The sequence below is a fragment of the Dromaius novaehollandiae genome, chromosome 29 (genome assembly GCF_036370855.1).
Source record: "Dromaius novaehollandiae isolate bDroNov1 chromosome 29, bDroNov1.hap1, whole genome shotgun sequence".
In the NCBI taxonomy this organism is placed as follows: Eukaryota; Metazoa; Chordata; class Aves; order Casuariiformes; family Dromaiidae; genus Dromaius; species Dromaius novaehollandiae.
Window position 1 is genome coordinate 3,219,974 of NC_088126.1, and position 23,894 is coordinate 3,243,867.

The following is a 23,894-nucleotide window of genomic DNA, read 5'->3' on the forward strand; positions in this document are numbered from 1 at the left end:
GCCTCTCAGCAGCAGTCACGAGTCCCAGCGCTTTGGGGACACGGAGCTGGTGCGCTCCCGCTTCCTACACCAAAGCCGAGGCGGAAGCCAGGGGCTGAGCTCAGCTCCCCGGGAGGCCGTAGCAGAAACGGTGCGGCATAAGCCTGGCCTGGCAGAAACCTGGCCCGCGTGCGGCCCTTACCTCCAGCTGGCCCTCCTCTGTGCAGGCGTGGAGTTTAAAGTGCTTAATGCTGATAGCTGTGATCACATGGCCCTTCCGCCGGGAGTCACAGGAGCAATGGGGGAAGATGATCTCGTTGTAACCCTCGCACGTCCGCAGCATGTTTAAATACTGCGGGGAGAAAACCGTACACTGTTCGAATGAAGGGAAGGAGACCCCTACATCTTCCTGCTCCCCCCACAACTGTCACAACACCCTCGTGCTAACAACCCCCTCTGAAACCCCTGACTACACCCAAATTCAGGGAGGCTAGATCCCCTCCAAGCGAGGGGAAAGGACTGCACAACCATAGCCAGCAGGGCTGTGGGGTTTTATTTTTTAGTATTTTTTTATTTTTTATTAACCTGCCCACGTGATCTCTTTAGGACGCGTGGAGTCAGACAGAGCTTAAAAAGCCACAGTGTGCCCAAGCATTGCTGAGGGTCTGGAGCAAGCCCAAAGCAAGATCCAGGGGCCTGGGGCCTCAGGAAGAAGAGGAGACTGGCAACAGGGTGAAGTAAGGACAGCGTCAGCCTGGGTTTTCAAACAACTCTGAACCTCCTGTAGCTACAGGTTGAAAGTTAGATGAATGAAAAAAAAGAAAAGAAAAAAAAAAAGGCTGTCAAGTTGCTGTAGGATCAGGATTTCTTACAGTCCTTAGTTGCAAATGCTGTAACTAGCAGAAAGGTCTAAGGAGGCATTTTGACTATTTCTTTGTAAATGTAAACAAAATCATTCTCCAGCAGCGCTGGGAACCCGGACAAAGCAGCATTGTGAGGACACCAGAGAAGCCGAAAGAGAAAGCGATGCAGCGCAAAACCAGCTCCGGGAGTTCAGAGTCACAGCTCGGGGCGTGGGAGAAGCCAGTGGTTTCCCAAAAGCCCAGTGCCCCAGAGCCTGCCGGCGGTTTGCAAGAGCACCGCTGCCCGGGCCAGGCAGGGCGACACAGTTTGGCCTCTGTATTTGTTCAAAAGAAGCTGATTTTACATCGTTTCTGCATCTGGGAGATGCTGCTTATCGGAAGGCCTGATGTGAGCGGTCTCAGCAAAGCACTGTTCTCCTGGAGATTGTGTGCTTTGACTTCACATGCTCTTTGGGCAACAAACACTGTGTTCTTGACACCCCCACTACGCTGGGGCCCTACTGCACCTGCAATACGCTGACGAGGCCTTTTCAACGATTCAAATCTTTATTTTGTCATTAGAAAGCCGGTATGTGCAGGAACAAAAGGGTCATGGGATAATCCACATGAGGAAGGGTCTATTTACTGATCCCTGTCATTAGTTAATAATTAAGAGGTTATTAGAGCACAGTCTCAGCTTAGCACTTCAGGTGACCCTTCTGGGGTCCTCCCCAAGGTAGTCCCAGAGCAGGGACCTGCAACAGTCAAACGGGTTGGAGCAAGGTCTCGCCAGGATGCAAAAAGGGCTCCCAAGCAGCTGCTCTTTGAGAGCAGCCAGGAGAAGGTGGCCACGAGGACGCGGCCGGGGCTGCGGAAAGGCAGGGAGAGGGCAGCCTGCCTCCGTTCGGGACCCGCAGCCCCGAGCAACCCAGCACGTTATTTACAGGGCGGATTCTTTCCCTGTTTGATCTTCGAGCCAAGGTTGCGTCTGGCAGATGAACTCCAGGCACCCCCTTCACTCCCCCGTGTCTAAGCCAGGCAGGCTCCTCGAGTCACAGCAAACCCCCAAGTGCTTGCTGGGCAAAGTGAGAAGAGGCAGAAAATCCCCGGACCAGACAGACACATAGGTCTGTCGCCAAACTTGCAATTTGGAAAGATTTCTGCCAGACAAAAAAGGAACTAAGGCACAGAGGGGGCAGCAACTTGATTTATGGCCGGACCAGAACCCATCCCTCTCTCAGCTAGTCCAACACCACTATCTGAGGGGCAATCTGAGGTAGAAAGAGGCCTTTACCTCTCAAATACTGGAAAGAAACACACACCTGTCCCCAAAGGGCAGCAGGTGAAGGATTGCTTCACCACATTTTAAGCACCTCATCTTTCAACACTGGCAACAGCACACGAGTTTTATTGCTGCCTTGTTTGGACCTGAGCCAATGTGTGATCTTGCCAAGGACATGCCCCCGCCCCGTACGAACTCACCAGGCACAAGGAGCTTTTTTGGTTCACGCAGTGGCAGACCCTTGGGCACGGCCCAACCCTGCGCCTGGCATTCTTGTGTGTTTGCACACCCTGCCAATCCCTCCCGTGCTAAGCCCACACCCCCGCAGGTCTCCACAGCTACCGCTTTCCAAGGAAAGCTGTGTTTTCTAAAGTTGCATGCATCTCCTTTCCAGAGACAGCACTGCGATTCACCTGCCAGAGCAAGGGAAGATAAACTCACCATGACCATCTTCCTCTGCTCACACAGCTTCTGTAACTGGTAGGACTTCTCCTCTGCTTTGATGTAGCCTTTCTTGACGTCATCAACAGCCTGAAGAGAAAAAAGAAACCTAGGAGGTCAGGACTACAGGAGCTCTTCACCGAGTCACAGCGCTCTGCCTTCCCTTGCCGGGCCCTGAGGCTGCTCTGAAGAGCCACCCGAATTCGCAGCCCTGGTGGGCAGGAGGTGACCAACGCACCCGGAGAGGCAAAGGGATGGCCGGGCTCGGAGGGGTGGCTCCTGCCTCTCCCGGCCACGCTCACAGCCGCAAGCCTCTACCTGCCTTGAGGAACACAAGGCTCCAGAGACCTGAGGCCCTAGAAGCAGGTCAGAAGAACGTCCCTGGCAAAAGAGGACGATCAGGAAATGCTGGTACTCGGTGTCCTGCTGTTGCCTTCACACAAACACAGGACAGGCCGGTAGGACCCTTCCACTCCAGACACACGTGTGTAGCCATCTCCAACAGAGCCTGCTGGCTGTTACCCACTGCGCTGCAGAAGAGCGGTACTGGCAGAAAAAGGTGTTTTACTCGGCAGGACTGAGCAGGTACAGTCCCTTCCTTTAGGTCCTCACCCGCACACCCCGGGCTCTGCCCAGCAAGGACCCCTGCCCGCACACAAAGCGGCTTTTAAAACTGCCAACCAGTAAAATAACAGCCAGTCTAGGAGAGCAAAGTACTTGACAAGTACTGCTTTTATTTCAGTTTGTACCAGGGGCTGGTACAGGCCCAAGATCAGAGGGCACCGGGACAGCATTTCTGGTGGTTAAGACAGAGACGGTGCAGGATTCACCTTACTGAACTTTGCAGACATCTACCTTTGAGCTGGTCATCCTAGACTGGCTTTATACAGCCAATGGGGGGGACATGGCTCTTCTCGGGCTCACTTCATCCTAGAGTATTGGCATAAAATGGGTCAAATAAAATCACAAGCAGAAAAGTCCCCAGCCCTCATAGTTGACAGGGAGAAGTCTGTACCCCAGCTGGTCACAGACCTCTTCACCGACAATAGACGGAGCTGAGGAAAATGAATCCTATCCAAGGAGTCCAACCTCCCAGGTTCCTTTTCGTTTGCTCTGGGAAGGCAGCTACCAGGAACAAGAGCAGCAGAACCCAGGAGTCCTGAGTCCCCCTCTAATCAGGACTTCACCACAAGTTCACGCAAGGTCACCAAGACATCCAGACAGGGGTTTCTGTTCCTTAAAGTTATCTAAGCAGGACTGTCCCTCAGGTTCACACTCTGTGGTGCCAGTATGCCAACGGAGAGCAGCTTTTGGAGCAGTTCTGGGAGCCGAGCACTTGACTACCCGCAGGTGTTGGCTCACCTCCAGCAGAACATCAGAGCTGAGGGGCTCCCAGGCACCTACCTGATGGAAGAAGTAGGTGACTGCAAGGTCATTGTCGTTGAGAAGAACTTCTTCTTCTGTAGTGAAAAGCCATTTCCGGATGGTCAGGCACGTTCCCGGCACTGCCGAGGTGTAGTTCTGCACGTAGAGCTTGTGGGGGAATTCATTGGGCGCCAGCTTGCGCACTGGAAGAAACACAGGACACGGAGGTAAGCACGTTGCCCTGCGCAGCATCGGCAGCGTTCGGCTGCGACCTGGGCTCGGCTGCTGTACAAACCAACGCTGGTAAAGGCCGTTAGCTGAGCCAACCCAGCAAAGCTTCTTCCCATCCTCCAGCCGGGATCAGGACCCTAGCTCTGCCTCCAAGGCCCTTTTCTTCTCCCTCCCTGATCGAATCCAGCTTTTTTTGAATACCTGCTTCCACAGCGTCGGATGTCGGTCCCTTGCAACTGCCTCTAGCAAAACTGCCAGCAGGAATTCCCTTGAAACTAAACTCCTCTAGGCAGGTGCCAGGACGAGCCGCGAATGCTGCTGCCCAGCTGCCGACCGTCCAGCCGCGCAGGGCACGAGCCAAGGACACGCCGCTCAGCAGAGGAAGAGCACGTTTGGCAGGCATCAGCACAACTTGATTTTATCCTTTGGTGAGCACGGGGAGGTCTACCCTGCCTTAAGTACGGGGCACTGTGATCCTACGCAGCGTTTTCATAGCGTACCTTGCAGGACACTGTTTAGGACTGTCCCCAGTCTCCTGAGGGAGTCTTTTCGTTTCCATTTCTCCATAGTTATCTAGAGGTGCCTCTCCTTGTCCTCATGGTGACCTGAGGCAACTCATTCCTGCAACTCCCAGCCTTTGCAGGTTAGCGGTGCCCGAGAAGGCCACAGAGCTGCCATGAGACACTCCTGTCACGTGGGACACCTCTCCATCCCAGCAGTCTGCCACCGGAGCCAGGAAAAACCTGCCGCAGCACTCGGCCAAGCTGGAGCAGCTGGGTCACCAGCAAGCCCCGTCGAGATGTTTATTGTGTTCAAATAGGCTTCGCTTGACTATGATGGACAAAAAAACGAGTGCCAGTACATCTCCTTTATCAGGTAGAACATGATCACTATCTTACTGCAGATGGAGCTTACGGTTTCCAGGGAAATTAAATGGAATGTATCCAGATAGGAATAAATATGGTTGTTCATAGAGCGTGTCATGAAAGTGCAAGTCATAAAGGTTAACTAGAGCTTATACTTTTGTTTGAGAAGTGCAGCACTCACAGGAACAAGGAATTATTAGCACCAGTTAGAGTCTGGCAACAAAAAGCTTCCTGCATGAAACTATCAGCGTGCTGCCATGTCCATCTCTCACACCGGGGCATTCCCACTTGAGGCTCTCCGCACAGCCTCGGCAATCTGGAAGCACGTTGCCCTCCAGTTTAGGGACTTCCCCACCGTGTCCGTGTCCTGCTTTGTCACCCCAGCGCCAGGTATCCCTCGGCAAGTGACCCCCAGTGCAGGGGTGCAGAGGCAGTTCTGTGAGAGCAACAGTTTTCCAGGAAACTGCAGAGGACTGGCAGACTTTGCTGACCCTCAGTCTGTTTTGTGAGATGGATCAGTTTAGAAGGGCTTTGAGAACCTAAAAACTGCCCCAGCACTCAAGCCAGGATTTCGCAGACATGAGGAACAGTTCTAGAAATCTCTTCTCACAGTGTACAAGAACAAGGCTGCTTGTAGGCTTTTGGATAAGCTCAAGGCATATAGGTAAGACCATCTAGAAATAAAGGTGCCCACCTAGTTAGGAGAATTACCTTTGGCTCACAATCCAGCCCAGGAAAAAAACCACTACACTCGTTTTGTGGTACGACCGCAACATTTCGGACTCTCTTCAGCTTGAGCAAACCAGGCATGAAGCTGGGTGAAATCAGAGATTGCTGAGGCCTCGAATCTGAACAGCAGCCAGGAGACCCCAACGCATGCTAAGCTGGAAGGATGGCAATTGCTCAAGTGCCAAAACAATCACTCACAATCCCACAGTCAAGCAATAAAAAAACCCATCAGGATTCAAACACTGAAGGACGGATGAAAAACTAAGATGAAGTTTGCAGCATGCATCCCTTAGGAAAAGAGGCTTGTCTGTGGACAGAGCTGGCTGGACACAGCTCCACGCTTCCCACGTGAGCGCAGACTCTGAGTGTGCCCTCGATCCAATTTCTTTTCCAGCACCTTCGCTCGGCACCAAGATGCAGCTGGCACCCCCCTCTCCAGAGGCAGCTGCGTTTCAATGATACCGGCCACTTTTTCTAAGCCCACTGGCCCCTTTGAACCGAACAAAAATGAATCTATTTAACAAAAAGTTCGTCTCCTTGAACTGTTTAAGAAAAAGAAAGTCAAGCAGCAGCAGAAGCAAAAAAGCCATCAAACTCTGAGGGCTCCTCATTATCAGAGCCTGCTGTGCCTGGCCGATTCCTCCCAGGGGCTCCTCGTTTTGAGAGCACAGTGAGACCTCAGCGAGTGTGCCACTGGGCTCTGCTAGCACCGCAGAGCTTTTTCCTCGGTTGCTTGTCATTATTGAGGCAATTAAAGACTTACCAAAGGAGTGATTGATCACTTCAAACAAGGCGAAGTAGTTTGCGGTAATACTGTCCATTCCAACCTTAGCAGCCACAGCCTGAAGAGCAACCAAACAGGAAAACAGGGTCAGCAAAACAGGAGCCAACTTCTGGCAGTCCTTCTGCAGGGCAAAGGCCAACTTCGTACAGATTTTTTTCACAAGCTTTCACTAGCCCCAGGTATTAGTCACCAAGGAAAACCTGAATATGCTTCCAGTATAAAAAACAAACCAAAAAAACCCTCAGGCTTTTTCTTTAGCAAGGGCTTAGATTCTCCTGCTTTTGCCTTCCTGTAAACTGCTCTAGATTTTAAGTGCCACCACTGACAATTAGGTCATTTCTTCTGATGCCTCTAGTTTCAGTTCCTAATACAAGAGGCGTGCACAACTCCCCAGGAGTTTTCCCCAGCAATACTTCAGTCCTGCAAGCTAATGCAACAGCCATGTCTAACAGACCTCGATGGAGGCTACATGGAAATCCAACGGTCTGGGCCCCAAATGCATGAATATACCACAAATCCAATCCACTCGCAGAATTCTGCTCAGCAGATCGAGAGCTCCTGGGGGTCTGCTCTTTTGCAACCCTTTGGCTCCCTCACTTGCAGCAATAATTTATCTGTTATGAGTTCCCCTTTAGAAAAGTGTCTCCCTTGCATCCTCTTATTCCCCCAATCCATTGACAGCTTCTGCTTTTCCCCCAGCACTGCTGGGTAAAGTTAGCTGTTCTCGGTTTTCCACTTAAAGCACTGGGCCACGTGCCACTTGCAAACCAGTAACCTGCCCAGGCGATTCCCAGGATGGGCTGCTATGCTTAAACACTCAACTTGCTGTCCTGCCACACAGCCGCAACAAGACTCATGCGTTGGATGCAGACGGCTCTTGGATCCAACTCCTCCACCGCAGCCATAATACACAATCTGTCTAGTGCTTAGAGCCATCCGCCAGCTTTAAGATATTATCAGTGAAAATTAATTCAGATGACTCCATCCTTGCAGCCAAGCCTGCCAGAGAAAATGCTGCTTCAGCAAGGCGTAAGGTTAGACTCCTCTAGCGTTGTTCTTCCCTCCGCTACAGCGGAGCAGCGTCACTGATGCCCACCTGCTCTCGAGAGCGGCAGAGGGAGGCAAGCAGGCATCCACGGGGTCTTGGTTAAAGTCTGAATCGCATTAATCTTCCGGTCAAGGCAAGAAACATGCGGCTCACCTGGTATACCTGGTCTGTAGTGCTGTTCTTTTTGACCCTGACTGTCACTGTCGTTATGTCTGGTAATGCTACTCTGAGCTCCACGTCTGAGACGCCGTTGTAATTCTAAAGGAGAGAAGAAAAAAGGATGGAAATCACCAGAGTCCTTTAGATGTGGTTACCAGGGCTTGGAATCATCTCCTCCAGCTTCAGTGTCTGCAGCACAGGTATTTGTGTTAACTAATGCATGCTTTAGTCCACAGATCCAGCCTACAGAGCTGAGCCCAGGGATCAGTGCATCTCCCAGGGCAGACACCTAGATTCACTCCCATGCACTGAGCCCTGAGCTGTAGGGACTATTGCCTCGCACGAGCCCTTGGACTGGCTAATTAAAAGGGTCATTTACACATATTCACTTCTAATAAACAGGAGAAATCCAGCTGCTCTGCCAGCCTCAAAAATCTGATTCCAGACTGCATCAGAGAAATGCTGAAAGAAAAAGGAAGAAGCAAGCTCTGCTTTGAGACAGGAAGCTGAGCAAATTGCTTCAGACTACGATGGAGTAGGATTTTCCATTCCTGGGTATGCCAGTAAAGAGCAAGAGGAAAAAAACTCCTGGACACAGCAACTTAGCACACCACGGAAAGGCTGGAAGCAGCTAGAGAGCAAGTAAAAACTCACTGCTGCTGCCTACAATCCAAATCTCAGGAGAAGCAGTTGGATGGGCTGGTATTCAGAGTGCCTGTTGCCTTTTTGTCCAAAGGCTGACAAATACAAACAGCTCATAATTGCAGAACTACCTGGGCTGCCACAAGCAACAGAGACCAACAGGAAAGCTGGTGGATGTACTTGTCACTAGGTCTCCCCTTGCCAGAGAGCTGGGGGAAGAAATAAGGCCTCACGGCTGACTGGTCTGTGCACACCTCCGAGAGCAGCAAAGCTCTTCTTGGCAGCTGCAAAGGGGAAAAGGTCCCCTACAGGTAACACAACAGACAGACAGCAAACTACAGCCTTCAGTTTTTGCCATGGTTTTCTATTCAGCTACCTGATAGTTTGGCAGGGAGTGACCTTGCTCCCTGATCCAGCTTTACCAAGCATTTGTGGCCTCTGTTTGCAACAGCGAAGGCCAAGGCCGAGTTTCGGTGCCATCCCCGGCGTGCCTACCTCATCCGACTCCGACAGAAACTCTTGCATGATGTCACTCTCCCCAATGACTCGTATCGAACACACTGCAGGACAGAGAGCACTGGTTAGCGGGGGGCCCAGGGAAAAGGCAGTGCCCTCCCTCCCGGGACCACTCTGAAGGAAGGCAGAAGCAAACGGGTAATAACTGTTTCATGGGCTGCATGAAACAAGGTGGTATCCCTAGTCAGGAAAAGCCTTCTCAAAGCAAGGGCTTTCTAGGGTTGTATCGGGTTTACTAGCAGGAAGACTGATCAAGTGACAAGCATAAAGTGGTGTTGAGTAACTCCTGACAGGTGAAATCTAGGCCCCAGGCACCCAGCCAACAGGACATTTAAACTATACTTAAAAGTGGGCAAGTATTTCATAAATAGCACTTCTGCCTCTAAAAAGTTCTTCCAGAGGGACTGAAACTATTTGTGAATTCAGGCCAAGTTCAGCAAGAAAGTTTGAACCAAACTGTATCATGTTGCCTCCAACATTCAACCAGTCTCCCCCGTCCTACACCCAGTTGGTAAATGGGGATGAAGACAAACGAGCTGGGAAAGGCAGGGCTGAGGTATCAGCTGGGTGGGGAAATCTTGAACCACCACTATTGCGGGAAGAGGGGTTTTAATTCTAGGTGCTGGGTAAGAAGGGAGCCTGTTACGCTCAAACACCGAATCAAATATCCCCCAAGAAAGAGGCCTCAAATGTGACTTTCTCCCCATTCCGAAGCTTCCCTCCTCTTCCTCCTCTCCCTCAATCTCCAAGATTACTGGCAAGCAATACGACATGATAAATGAAAGCTCGTTGAGCATTAAAAACTAATTACACATTTTGTTGCTCTAAGTGCACTGCCAGCCAATAAACACACCCATCACTAAGCCGTGACAAGTCTGAGCTCCCTCTCAGCATTTCAGCTGTAAAATCCAATCCAGCTACAAATGAGCTTCTTTCCTTCACAGATAAGCAAATGTTGGTGAAGTTCAAGCTTTAGGATCACCACAGGAGGAGGTACCCCAAAGAACGGTTTCCCACTCGCAAGGAAGGCAGCATGCAACCTGGGCACCGCACCTTTCTCCAGGTACTCCTCGAGCCCTCGCCGCCGGGCGTCCAGCTGCTGCTCCGACAAGGAGAAGGGCCATTTCCCTGGGAGACGCGGGAAAGTGAAGTTGGCAAATTCCCGCTTCAGGTTCTGGTGCAGGATGGCAAACTCGCGGTACCGCTTCGAACAGAGCTGGCGGCCTGCCATGTAAACATTGTACACCTGGCAGGGAGGAGAGAAGAGTCTCACCAAGGGACAAAAAAGCTTTCCAAATACAAACTGGTTCAGTTCTGCCTTCCTGGACACACAGGTAGCACACAGCTACATCAGGAGGATTCGAGGTAGAATGAGAACACAACACTCATAGTTAAATGACGTTCGACTACCATCTCCTCCTCCTTTTGACAGCAGCAGGGTCAGCATGAACTCAAGGTGCTCTTCCACTACAAGGAGACAAGAAACACACCCCAGATCCCGTACAAAAGGCCCTGAGCCCCGATCCAGCAGTCACAGCTTTCGCCTGGATCATTTTCTGTACAGGCTGCACCCAGGAGGGTCCCTACCAGCCCGATGTCAGAGCAGCAACCGTGTCAATCACATCAGCTGCTTTCAGCCACGAGAGCATCCTCACATCTCAGAGGGGTTTGAAACGATGGCCGAATTTCCAGCTTGCTGCAGCATCGACCCTCGTGTTGCAGCAAAAGTCCCAGAGCTTTACTCTGGTTTCAGGGTCACAAATACTTTCCCCTGAGACACAGGGAGGTCCCAAATCGAGCAGGAGGCTTATGTTTGCATCTGGACACAGCTGCTGGCAGCTGTCAGGCACCAACTGTGCGAGAGATCCCATGGGAGAGAAGGCATTAAATCAATTAGAAACACCCCACGCTAACTAGCTTCTTTGCTATCCACACACTCTTCCAGTTTCGTTTTGGACACTGCTAAGGAAATAGGACTCCGGTCCCAAATAAGAAACCCAGAGCAGAGTTACGGTCACAGCACATTTCTCAGTGCTGTAATGCTCTTCAGGGAATTCCTTTCCCATTCATTAACCAGCCGCCTCCATTTTTAGAGCCAATCTGCTTAGTCTCGCAAGCAAGTTAAACAAGCTTTTATCTAGGCGTTGCTAATAGACCCTCAGTGATAAGGGAGCCCCAAACAGCAGTATGTTACCTTAATTAGCTCCACAGGAGGAAAGGGATGTAGTGGGAAGAGAGCAGGTTCGCACTTTTTTAAAAAAAATGTTGCACAAGGGAAGTGTTTGCAACCACAGCCCTTCCTCTGAAGCAGAGCATCGTCCTCCGCCATCCTCCCCAAGCCAAAGGGCTGGCAGGGCAGGGAGGCAGAGGCTGTCGAGAGGAATGCACTGAAGACTCGCATAGGGTGGCTTCACCAGCTCTCAGAGGACTCAAAGAATGGCAAAGCCAACCTGCTTCCGAGAAGAGGAGAGCCAAAACGGTCCCACAATCCTAGGTCATTTTTCCTCCACATTTGCACTCCAAATACCTGACTGAAGACCTTCAAAAAGGGATAATTTTCCAATAAAACCTTAACTTGCACTTTTTTAAGAAGCATTCGGCCCTTCCAGGACTGCCCTTGGTGGGGGAGAAGATGCCAGGATGGGATTAGGAGATCAGAACAACAGCTACTGTCAGTCCAGCAAAGAGCAGGCAGCCTCGGGCTACGCTTCTGCCCAGCTGGCCATCAGGCTCCTACCATTCCCCTGCAGCTCCTTGGCATTTTGCTTCTTTAAAAACTCATGTTTCTAGGACCCTTTTGCTCCTGCCCCTTACAGCATATCTGAGCTGACAGCATCACGTACGGAGGTGCAGTGCCTGGGGCTGGAATAGCAGGGCCGCGGGGAAAGCACCCACTCCCCGTTCTTGCTCTGCTTGGCTACAATCCTGCAGCCTTCGTTCTCCCAAGGATCCCATCTGTCCCGTTCGGAGACACGCAGGCTACGGTGACACATTGAAGTGAGTCTGACTCTTCAGAGGAGCTGAGTATAACTGAACCTTCTCCGCCTTTACACACACAGTTTCTGCATCACCGATGCTGGCTCATGCTTTCCCTGGGAAAACGCTTCCATCCTCAGCTGAGAGAGGAAAAAGTGATGAGCCAGGAGCCAATTCGTCATCCGTCTCCCAGCGCTTCGCATTACAAACATAAGCGTGTCCCGAGGCAGACTGCCCCAGTTAAGCCTCACTTGCAGTCTGGGAGGGTGAGAGGGGTCAGTGCATGACAGAAACCTTCCAGCCACGAGGCAAAGCAGTGTCATACCAAAGACACCTGACACTTGGCATCATGTCCCAAGTCCCTCAGCTTCATCACTCAGCCTAGCTCTGGCAAAACGAAGACAGCACAGAGAGCAGTAGAAAAATACGATTGGGATGTTGGTACAACGAACCCAGTTTGAGACCCCCTCCCACATTTAGATGCTGAAAACTGGTCCTGTGAGGATATTCAGCTCTAACACAAAGCTACGGGCTACCTCAGGAGCTGGGCAGCTGGTAACTGCCCTCCTAACAATAAGTTATTCGCAGAGGGAAGAATACCGCCCTTGTGGCCGGCTTTTGTCTCTACCAGTCGCGTATTGAAACGCGGAGCCAGCTGGAGCTCGGCTGCAGGCTCTGCAGATCCTCTCCGCAGCTCAGACCTGCGGCACGTCCTCAAAGCGATGGTCGGCAGCAAGCTGCACAGCAAGACGCAGGGTGCTGGAGGAGCTGGTGGATGACGCAAGCCCCCTGAGGTCTGCAAGCCAAGCGTCCGTGAACATAACGCAACCAGGCGACCAAGTGGAACAGCTAAGCGAGGCCTAGCCCACCGAGGACATTCAACACACCCCAAATGTTGCAAGAGGAACAGTTCTGGGTACACGTCTGCCTTCATCCAACCCATTTCAGATCTCTCTCCAGGCTGCTTCCAGGTTTGTTCTGCCTAAGAAAGGAATCGCTGTGTCTAATACCCCAGGCCAGCCTTATCCTGCCCCTCCATCTCAGGGCAAGCTGGTCCCAGGAACACCACATCTCCTTCGGTCAGTCATCCCAGTGTCCCTTCCGACCTGAATTATTCTATCCTAGCTGCTGCCACATCCACGCGTCACGGGAGAAAAGCAGGGATGAGTTTGGTCTCAGCATATGCTGACCACAGAGTCATTGCCACAACTCGGCAGCAAGCTTGAGGAGCGTATCTGAAAGCAGCCCAGAACTGCTTCAGCCACCACGGAAGCAGGTGAAACTGAAGGCCTGGCCAAGCTTTACTCCCAATCCGTCGGGATCTCAAGACGGCAAAAACCAGGAAGGACCCCAGACCAAGACTGGAGGGGCTGCTGAAGCGAGGGGTGACACGGGCATCCCTGCAGAGCAGCCCTACACCCCCAGCAGCACGTCGGGCACAGAAGGCAGTGCCCAAGCTGTGAGCCCCAGAGCTCAAACAGGGGATGCTGCAAGCAAGGGCCGTGCACACTCGCACAGCGAGAGCTGCTCTGCAGTGCCAACAGGAGCAAAAGCCACAGGTTCGGCAGGTCCGTTGCTGCAACTCAGGTTTGATCCCCTAAAATAGGGCCATTTTTACAGCTGCTGTTCCAACTGCGAGGGCACCCCAAGTCACAGCACAGGTGCAAGCTAACAGCATCCCTGGTGCCACTAACAGCATCTCCCCTTCAAGCCCAGTGCATGCTCCCAGCTGTAAGCACAATAAATACCATCAAGATAACCAGATTTAAGCATTCAGCTGCAGCTGATAATGGCAGCATATAGCCCATATAATAGTGTCTGATTCTGCAGCTGATTCAATCCGTAATTAGTAAAGCTTCACTGGAGCTAAGAGGAAAACAAACTGAAGTGGTATTCTGCAATATGAAGTGATGAGATTCTCCTGAGATCACGGGAATGCAATGGGAATTGCCACGCAGAACAAGACGGGCTCCCCCCAAATTGTTATAATTCCACGAGAAGGGAAGCGTATTGGAAATGTGAAAAACAGCATTTCCTTCCCACAGGCAGCCTTCCCTAATAAGCCAGGATCAATCTGAAGCCTCGGAGGATGCATCCATTTCAGGTACTTTTGTTACAGAGCAGGTTCTCGCCGAGACTGAGCGCCAGCCTCCCCAGCAAACGCAGCTGGGAGGGGGCACCCAAAGCAAAGGCTTTTTACAATTATTTCCCCCACACCCACAAAAGGGAAAAGAAAAGGAAGAACTCGCACAGAAGAGGTCAGGCACTCATTTCCCGGGCATCAGAACTACCGCACACGCGAAGAGAGGCGCTAGGGGAAACGGGAGCACGAGGGATCAAGCCGTGACTCCCGAACCGGGGGAAGGTTTTCCTCGTTCTGCGCAGGGCAGAGGTTCGCTCTTACACAGCGTGCTCTCAGGAAAGGCAGAGGGAAACCAACAGAGATTACAACAGCTTCATGCTGTAGATGGGAAGTTATGCTGCCAGGCATCTGTTCTTATTGCTTTTACATCCATCACTGATGTCCTTAGCACTTGATGTAAAATAGGAGGCACAAATATAAAAGCACATACAAGCTAAATAGTAACTCCCTATTTAATCTTCACAAGAGATCAGACTATCCAAGCTGCATTAATAAAAACTTCCCAGCACACAGACAACAGCTGCAAAAGAATAACCAAACACGACAATAGGGACAGGCGAGCCTAAATAAGACAGTTTCAAAGAGAGTCGATAATAAGTTCATTCATCTCCATCCTGAACACAGAAAGAAAGCGTTGCCATCAGTTGTCCCTAACACCACGGAGCACACCAGCTCGGGGCGCAGACCCACGCCGATCTCCAGAAGGCACGTCCCAAACCGATACTAACCACAAACTTCTCGCCGTTTTGCTCCACGTGCTTGTATGTGGGGATGGAGATGGGCACAGCTTGTTTTTCTGTGTAGTCATAGAACGACTGCCCCAAAGAGTCATCACTCGGATCAAGATTATCTGCCTCGTGGGGAGGTACAGACAACACGGTCAGAATTAACTCCTTCTCTCCTGCGCGAATCAGGTCCACCACTTGTTTGTGAGTTGCCCCTTCCACATTCACCCCATTCCTGTAAAAGAGAAAGCATAGAGGCCATGAGCAAGGCAAAGGTGACAGCAGAGCCCTCAAACCAAGCCAGGACCAGCCCAGCAGTACATCACGTATCTGCTTCCCTTGAAAATTTCCCAGTTGAAGATGTCTGCGGCTTCAGATCTGTTCTCCTAATAGGTTACACAAGCTAGGAAGGAGGGAAAAAAAACAAACAAACAAAAAAAATCCCCCTTCTTAGTTCTCATGTTAAAATTCTGCAAGTTCTGCTTCGGTGGAGGTGTGTTTTGCAATTCAGTTCTGCCTGCAAAGCACCAGAAAGCCGACCGCTCTGCCGGCGTGCGCTTCGCAAGAGGACTGAATTGCTCGGCTGGTCTAGTTTCATTCTGATCTAGATTAACTAATTTTCCAACCAGTGATTTCTTGGGTTATTAGTTACTGAATTATGTTTAATGACTTCAGAAACAGCTAAAACTTCTTCACAAAGTTCAGGCACCCCATTACATCTTTAATCCAATTTTTGCAGTTTTTAGCATTTCTTAACCTCCCAGAACACTGCATGACCCTCGACAGCTCCAAAACAGATTTCCCTAAATATGAATTGAAATATCCAGGTGAACGAGAATGAGAAAGCAGGCAGATACGTTTGTGGAGTGAAGATAAGCGATTTCAGAGGCTGTTGTCCCCATCAACCAAGACACAGCACCCACAAGCACACCTACTTTGGTGCAATGCAAAGGAGATGCACATTCGCTTAAGCTACTTTTAGACAAACTGCTTTGCTTCACCCCCAGACAGCCCAGGAGCACTGGTGCACTCTACAACATTTCCACTTCTTAAACTGTTCCAACTTGATCACAAGAGCACGTCCAGTTACGCCCCAAGCTTTCTACAAGCCCTCTGAAGACCTGAGACCCATCCAAGCCACCTCTAAGCATTCCTGACATTCCTGCTCTCCCTGCCAGACCTGGGCAGTTGGTTAACCCCCGCTTTGCTCTTGCTTAGCCCAGAAGATACAGACCACACCTTGGCCAGCTTGGAGAGACACTGCTTGGAAATGAAGCCATAGGTCCAAACAGAGCTGTTCGGTTCTCTTCCAAATCTGGAAAGGGACAAGCCTGTTTTTCTTCCTGATAAGAGCTAAATTTAGTATCATGCCTCCATAAACTTTCAGTCATCACAAGTGTCTCTGTTAGAGTTTGGTATCCGAAACATTCCCTGTATAAACAGGAACAGGCAGAGCTTCACCCACTGCATCCCTACCCGGCAGCCTGGACATGCTCAAGCCAGGCTGCCGGCGAGCCCGGAGATCGTTAGAGACAACAGGTCCCTTTTCACCTCTCCTTCCCCAGCAGCAGCTTGAAACAAGCCTGGAACAAACCAGCTGAGGGGCTTCTGGTTGCTGCCAAACTGCCACCAGCAACCAAGCCTCAACCCCAGTTTGTTTTCCTTTACACCTAGGGATTTCTCTACCATAAAGCCTAGTGTAACCAGCAGCACAGAATAGGGGTTATGGTCATTACCTGACGCTTCAGAGGAATGCAAAAGGAAAGCAGCCTGCGCTTTCCCAGCCCCGAATGCCGACCATGCAGGCAGAGGGAGGAAATTCTCTCAACTATTCCCTCTGGCAAGCTGGCGACTTCTCCCTGGAGCCCGAGAACAGATTCTCACCATCCTACTGCTGAAGGCCTAATGTTAGTCACAGAAGCACCTGAGCTTGCCTTAAGTCAAGTGTGGGTTTGGGATTTTCATCTCCAGCTCTCAAATGAAAAAGAACAGCTCTTATCACTTTGCATCAATCATTTTTTATTGAACCTTTTACTTTTAAGAATCATCCTGGAAAGATCTGATCTCAACTTACAAATCTGTGTGACAGATCCCAGGCTCTGAACCAAGTTTAAAAAAGCAAAAAAACCCAACCAAACAACAACAAAAAAACCCCAGTGCTTGTGCGTATACTCCGTGCCAAAGACAGTGCTTGTGCTTTGCCATGAATTGGATGAGAAAGCTTCCTCCAGCTTGGGTATTAACCACAGTTATCAGCCTACTTCAAGCTCAGCTACACAGAGCTCCCATATAAATCTCAGGGAGGGAATAAAGCAGCAATCCTTGGATGCAGCCTCTGGGCTCTTCAGGATAAGGGTGCTCGAAAAGCCACGCACAGCTTTTACAACAACCATTGCATTAGGCCATCAAGTTCATGAAGCAGGAAAATCCCCTCCGCACTGGCCAGCTCGACCGCGCGGTGGGAGCACGGCCTCTAACGCAGCAAACTCCATCTTGCAGGGCAGTCCTCACTCCTGAGTCAAGCTGTTAGTCACCGAAATTCAGTGTCACATTAAAGAAATTATCACATTTGTTCCACCTGATCAACACTCATGTGCTGCTAGTTTATACTTACACGGGAAATCATTTCCATGTGGCTAGAACTAAATCCTGCCCCCATGTAATTTCGTTCGATGGGGTTATAGAGCCAGCAGCTCTGGTGGCACAGCGACTGAAGCTGGTTTGTCCCCACCAGGTACTGCACAAGGGACGTCAGGCCGTACCAATCCTCACCTGCACGTTTCAGTCCTGCCCTGAGAACAGGAGACTGAAGGCAGGAGAGTTTAGTCACCGTCTCGCACCGAATCTCGAGCCGCCTGCGGAGTCTGCTGCCAGCCGGCGACGGGCAGAGCCGTCCTTCCAACTGGCAACGCAGGCTTTTGGCCACCGCCACCCACACTGAGGATTCCAGGAGTCTCCTCCTAAAGTCTTCAAAAGTCAAGGATGGTTTCCAGTTACTCAGCCCCAGCTGGATTTGAACCAGGTCCTCAACGTAATTTCCCCGTCGGCAGAGACCTCAGACGCTGCAACTTTCCCCTCTGCCAGCAGACTAAGAACAAACATTTCAGCAGTTTCCTCCTCTTCCTCAGCCCCTGGTCATTTCTGCTGCCACACATCTCCTCCCAGAGCTGAGACAGGACCCAGGAGCCCTCAGCACATGGGGGGGACTCGGACACCCCATCCCTCCCAACAATTAGACCGCAATGCAACATTTCATTCACAAAAAAAAGATAAAACTCGCTCCCAGTTCTCGATCACTCCAAGCTGAAAGGCTTCTTTCCAAGATGAGATGCTATTTCAATAGCAGCCCTGCTGCCCCTCCGCTACGCCGGCCTCCTGCTCCGCAGCCCCAAGGAGCAGAAAGGAGCAGGCGGTACTGCAGCAGCACAGGGCCGGAGGACTAGCACCTTTGCAAGAAAGTCACCATAGCAACTCAGCCTGCAATAATCATCAACAAACCTAAGAAGAAAGAGAACAGCAAATCATATGACAAAGAAATCAGAAGCATCTGGCAAGGCGAGATGAGCACAGCTGAGCAACACGCTGTTTACTCAGCCACAAACGGGTCACAGGCTCTGAAGGGCCGAACGCGCTTTCCTAAGACAACGGGACACTTGGATCCTCTTCTCTTGAAGCGACTGTCTTGGTCTGGAGTTGAGGGGGAAAAAATAATAAAAGAAATCTAGAAGTTCCCCATACCCTGCCGGGGGGCTGACCCCATCCTAGGAGATGACTGCTCATCCCAGGGCTATTGGTACAGCTCCTACCCAGGCTGAGCTGACGCTACGTTGGGCTGGGTCCATGTGTGCCTTACAGAAAGGACACCTGGATACAACAGCAGCAGAAGACAACCAGAGCCAACCAACTGTTCCGCCGGCAAAGGAGGTACGGGGAGACAGGCTGCATGGCTCTGCTGTGCACGAGAAGCGAAACAAAGGAGAACTCTGCTCGACGTGGAGAAAACAATTGCGTGATGGGAGACGGCGGCCAGGCACATGCAATCCCCAGCACGGCCCGTCAGATTGCAAAGGAAGAGCAACTTCCTCTGACAAATCACTTCTCTCAGCTACATGTCACCGAACGCAGATGTGGTTAAATCAGGAACACGAAGTTCTGCCATCTTCCACGGCATGAGGTTGGGCAAGTCTTCTTCCCTCAGTGCCCAGTTTCCTCCTCAACTTGCAGAGGGTGCAAGGTTTCTTCACAGAAAGGTTAACGCAGGTTCGCGGAGAGCTCTGAAGTCAGTAAGAAGTGATTTGAGAGCACAACAACCCTGCTTGGCCTTCGAGCAGCGCAAGTGGTGAGTGAGCAGAGGGGACGCACGCCCTTGCCGCAGTCCAACGCATGGCCAAAGATGCCAGCGACGGCAGGCCCGGGCTGAGAGTCCGGACTGTGACCTGGGGCAGCGGCACACTTTGCCGTCCGCTGACACGACCGCAAAGCAGAAACCACGGCACGCGCGGAACAACATCACCAGTCACCGCCAGACGCGACGCACTCACCCGTCGGGGCTTGCCTGGTGCTACGGGGAAAGCCGAGCTCCGAGGGTTACAGCAGGTTACGTTTAACAGAAGATCTTTGGCCTGTGCTTCTGCAAGCTCCTGCCACCAAAAGCCATGCCGGGGGGCAGAGGATGCGAGTGTTCGTTCACCATAACGAGTTAAAGAGCCTCTCTGAAAGTGAGTTTCCAAAGTGCTCGGCCAAAGAAAGTGCGCGGCAGCTGTGGGCTGGCACAGCACCATGGCTGGGAGGAACGAGCTGCTGAAGCACTCGCTGACTCCACGAGCCGTGCCCTCCCGACTCCGCGCCCTCTGCCAGCACGGGACAGCTTCCCCCTAAAAAGCATCTCCCTGACCAGCTCTGTCTGAACCCAGACACACCTCTAGGAAAACATTTTCAATGGTCCCTGCAGTAAAAACAGGAACCGCTCACCGACACTGGGAAACCCTGAGGATGTATTTGACAAAGCAAAATTCCCCAACGTACCAATGTTAAAGAGCAGATTCCTAGGACAGAAGAACATTACACTTATTTTCTCCAGTTGTACAATGAATGACTCATTCTCTGAGAATATTTCTTAAAATTTCCCCAACTATCTGTCTGTCAAGAGATGACAAGGAAATTTACTGGAAGGAAGCCGGCAATAAGCTTCCTTGAGATTAAGACCAAGGTCTGCCTTTGCACTTTGTTCCGTCAGAAAGTACCAACGCAACCAAGGAACCACTGGAGAAACTATTTTTAAGTCATCTTTACAGTCTTGCTTGCACTAGCCTTGCTCTTCCAGCAGATGAAGACTCCTTGTTGTTCCATGCTACCAGCACGGGCACCACGGCAAAGCACAGCTCAGATCCCAGCTCTGCAGTCTGCTGTCAAGACACAACCTGCATAACCTGCAAAAAAGGAGCAAGAGTGGCCAGGACTCAGTTTTGCCGGTGAAAAGATTCTTCCCGCAGCTCAGCTGTGTCGGGCAGGAATCGCACTGCTTTCTCCCCCCGGCGTGACAGAACCAGGCTGGCAAGAGTCTGCAGCGTAGATGTGGCCTAAGGAATAAAACCGGCAGCAGCTATTCACACCACAGTTTCATGTGTCATCTGTCTCTTAATGGAGACCGTCTGCCAATACACCATCTTCCCCACCCAACGCTCTGTATCTCCCAGCTCCCGACACTTGGCTCACAACGCACGTGGCTCCGGCTCTGTCCAGGACAGGTTGTCTGTACGTTAAGCCCATACTAAGACTCCCATAAAATTCAATACATCCCCAAGAAGCCGCCTGCATTCCTGCTTCTTCTGTAATACACCACTTCTCACCGCTAATCAGCTGTGGGAGAGATTTTAAGCGCAGCGCTAAGACTACAGTGGCGGCGACAGATTACTCCCTGCTCCAGGAAGGGCTGACGAGGGAAGAGCAGCGCTGAAAACGAGATCCAGCGACAAGGGCTGTCACCGCACGGATCAGCAGGGCTGTCACCGCACGGATCAGCAGCCTCCTCGGGAGAGGCTCTGGAAATAAAGATGAATAGCTAACGAGCTTACTGGACACGGTGGCGTGGGACAGCTTCTCCAGGCTTGCTGCAGCAGCCACCGAAACGGACGCTTCATCATCTCGATTCCCCCTCCCTCCTCAAATCTGTTCAACCAGCTAATCCCAAACACCAGAACAGCTTCACATGGAAATACCTTCCAGGGTGCATCCGTGAAGAGGCAGCCGCCGCGCCGCGGACAGTGCCGGGTCCCGTCCGCAGGTCCCCAGCACCGCTACGGAGGCACCCCGATAGATTGGCAGCAGCTTTACTGTAGTAGCCTGGATACGTCACGGTTACACCCTCCACCCACCGCTACGCCAGACCCAGCTTCTCGGAGTTTATCGCACAGATGAGCATCAGCTTTCGGCTGAGTGATATAAATGAGCCCAGTCAAGCTAAACATACCCAACAGACAGCATGTGGCAAAGCCCGGAGCCATCCCCTAGCCTTCCTAGTTCCAGCTTCATGTTTTAACCACAAAATTGCATCCTTCTCCCTGCCCGAAGGGGAATGAGAAAAACGGCATTTTGTGGCTCGAACGCTACAAGTTCCATCCCAGAAGCAGCAAACGGGGTGCTGGACTCCGGCCCCAAACTGCTCAGTACCTAAAGCCACGCAGCAGTTGGTGGGAGCCTTCCTTAAACTGAATCAACATAGTCCTCAGATCCCAGGGCGTAATCCTGCCTGGGCTGTGCAGCTGAGGCCTAAGCAGCATTTCCCCATTTCTAATCTGTCAAAGGCTCTTACCAGAGGGGAAGCCAATCTTCCTCTTTCACAGCTAAGAAGTCCAGACCCTCCTCAATATTATTCCAACCAGATACAAAAAAAAAAACTAGGAGGAAGCGAACGAGTGCAACTCCAGTGACCTTTCCAACTTCCGTTCTGTCTCACATAAGAGAAAAGGTTGGGATAATTACCATTTTCACCCAAGCTTCTTACAACATTTTAAGGAAGTTCTGTGCATATTTATGTGCTCTGCTCTAGCAAATAATATGATTGCCATTCACCTGCTCCAATTACGAGAGCAACGACTCCTTTTAAATTAACACTTTGGAGACACTCGGAAAGACGACAGAGCATTAACATTTCAGAAGGTTAAAAAACTATTACTGTAAAGCAAACAAATATTGACTCGGCAGGTAGAAAGCTATTTGTCTTACTGAAAAAGGAAAAATATTTTGGATACTTCAGCAACTAAACCTCTATCAAATCCATTCTGGAAATTCGGAAGGAATTAGTCGCAATCGGTTTCTACCCCAGCGAAACACCATCAGCAGGAGAAGGACACGATCTAGGCCAAGGCCTCCAAAGTTTTGCCTTCTCTGAACCATCAGCCAAATCGCCCCAAGATGACTGGAGATGAAGAGGGCACCCAGGCCTTGCAGCTGGACTACAAGCCCCAGTACTGGAACAGAGCTGGGCTTCTAAGAGTAATTTTCCTGACTGACGCAAAAGCAATGATTTTTGTCTGCTCCATTTGTAGACCCAGATTCTCCCTCAGAGAAGTTCAGGCTGCTGCCTACTAAGTCCAAGCCTGCGACAGTGGCATTGGTTTTCCAGCCATGCCCTTTCGCAGAGCTCTACGCAACGTCAGCAGGACCCCAAGGACTCTGCAGACCACAGGCTGAAAACCACCATCACGGGACACTTCTCTAGGGACGTGCATGAAGAGTCGGGCAGGGTCGGTCTCTCCAGCCCTTTGCAACACCGTCACAGTCAACAACAGCTTGGAAAACGGGTGGTTCAGGAGACCACCAAGACTACGCAGAGGAACTGACCCACTTTCTTCATTATCTCAAGCTGAACAAAGCACAAGGAGACAGCACAGACAGTGAAAATGGGTTTAAATTTCCCCAGCTTCAGTAATCTTTCCTAGCAACATACAGAAAAGTCTGTTCAAATATACTGTAAAAGCGTTAAACCAGGGTAGATAAAACAGCTCTTACTTTTATCTAATTGTACACTTAACAGAAAACGCAGTGCACAAGGGTTCTTCATTTACCCACTGCTGTTCTCTCTCACAAGAGGAAAAAAACAAAGAGATATATTTGCAGTTTTTGCTCTAACAGCCGATGTTGGCCTTATTGAGCGGCAGGTAAAGCTGAGCACAGGCTAAAAAGAGCAATCGGGAGACCAGAACTATTCCCAGTTCTAATCTCTAGCCTTAACTGGGTGAACACACTCCCTCTCTCTGCACCTGAGCAGCTCCATTCATAAGACAGGGAAGAAGCTGCTGACCCACCATGAAGCGCTCCAAAACGTGCAGGAAAGCATCTCTGCTTGCGGCAGGGGATGCAGCCCGGAAAGGCTGCCGGGAATTCAGAAACGTGCCCAGGAAGACGGTGCTTCCCCAAGGGTAGCGGTACATTTAAGAGCCAGGGGGAGGAAAGAAGTCCGTCGGCTGGCGACTAGAGGGATTTCAGGTTTGCGAGGCCGCGAGCCAAACCTAGCACCTTTTGTGAGTTACCACCACTGCAAACAGGCTTACAGCAACCACAGCGGCAAACAACCGATGTCTAAACCCACGAGGGCGGGCTGTATCCCCATGTGCAGCTGCACCAGCACTTCTTCTACCTTCTCACCATCCAGGTGTACAAGATAAAGCTTCCAACACTTTGACTGAATCCAAAGAAGAAAAGAAAGAGGTTTCCTAAACCACTTGAGGTTAAGGAGAAAGAAGCCCTTAAAGACTTTGGCCTAGGTAAGCCTGCTGACCGGTCTGTAAGGTGATTTTCTGGCAACGTGCCCTCTGTGCAAGCTGCAAAGCACTGCGAATTAACAGCGCGCACAGCTGTCTCCTCCTTTTCACAGACAGTTCTGTACTTTTCCAAAGCAGAATCAGCTTTCTGTGCCCCGAGTCAATACACAAAATTAGACTTTAGACCAAGAAGGGAGAGAGCATAATCTCCCAAAGAGAAGGAGCTGGTCTGTTTGTGAAGAGCTGCAGAAGTCAGTGCATGTACTTCTGCTCACACATCATGCCCAAGTCACTCTCCCCACGAGGGTTCGGGAAAAAAACACCCCCGGTGTAGGCTATTCCATCAAAACCCATATCAAGGGGTACAACAGCTTCCTCTGAAGCAGCAGGTGCTGTGACTGTTG

General features: G+C 51.0%; 1 protein-coding gene across 4 annotated transcripts in view; it reads right to left on the reverse strand.

The window, feature by feature from the left end:
- The window catches only part of SNX27 (sorting nexin 27), a 40,866-nt gene that overhangs the window by 12,143 nt on the left and 4,829 nt on the right, over positions 1-23,894 (reverse strand). For all 4 annotated transcript variants that reach the window (XR_010385409.1, XR_010385408.1, XM_026114937.2 and 1 more), the window contains exons 2-9: positions 14,732-14,963; positions 9,938-10,130; positions 8,864-8,928; positions 7,721-7,825; positions 6,499-6,577; positions 3,949-4,112; positions 2,545-2,634; positions 182-331 (exon numbers count right to left, since the gene is read on the reverse strand). Coding sequence is in view for 2 of the 4 variants with exons in the window: in XM_026114937.2 (XP_025970722.1) it covers positions 182-331; positions 2,545-2,634; positions 3,949-4,112; positions 6,499-6,577; positions 7,721-7,825; positions 8,864-8,928; positions 9,938-10,130; positions 14,732-14,963 (1,078 nt within the window). In the remaining 2 variants the exon portion in view is untranslated. The remainder of the gene's footprint in view (positions 1-181; positions 332-2,544; positions 2,635-3,948; positions 4,113-6,498; positions 6,578-7,720; positions 7,826-8,863; positions 8,929-9,937; positions 10,131-14,731; positions 14,964-23,894) is intronic.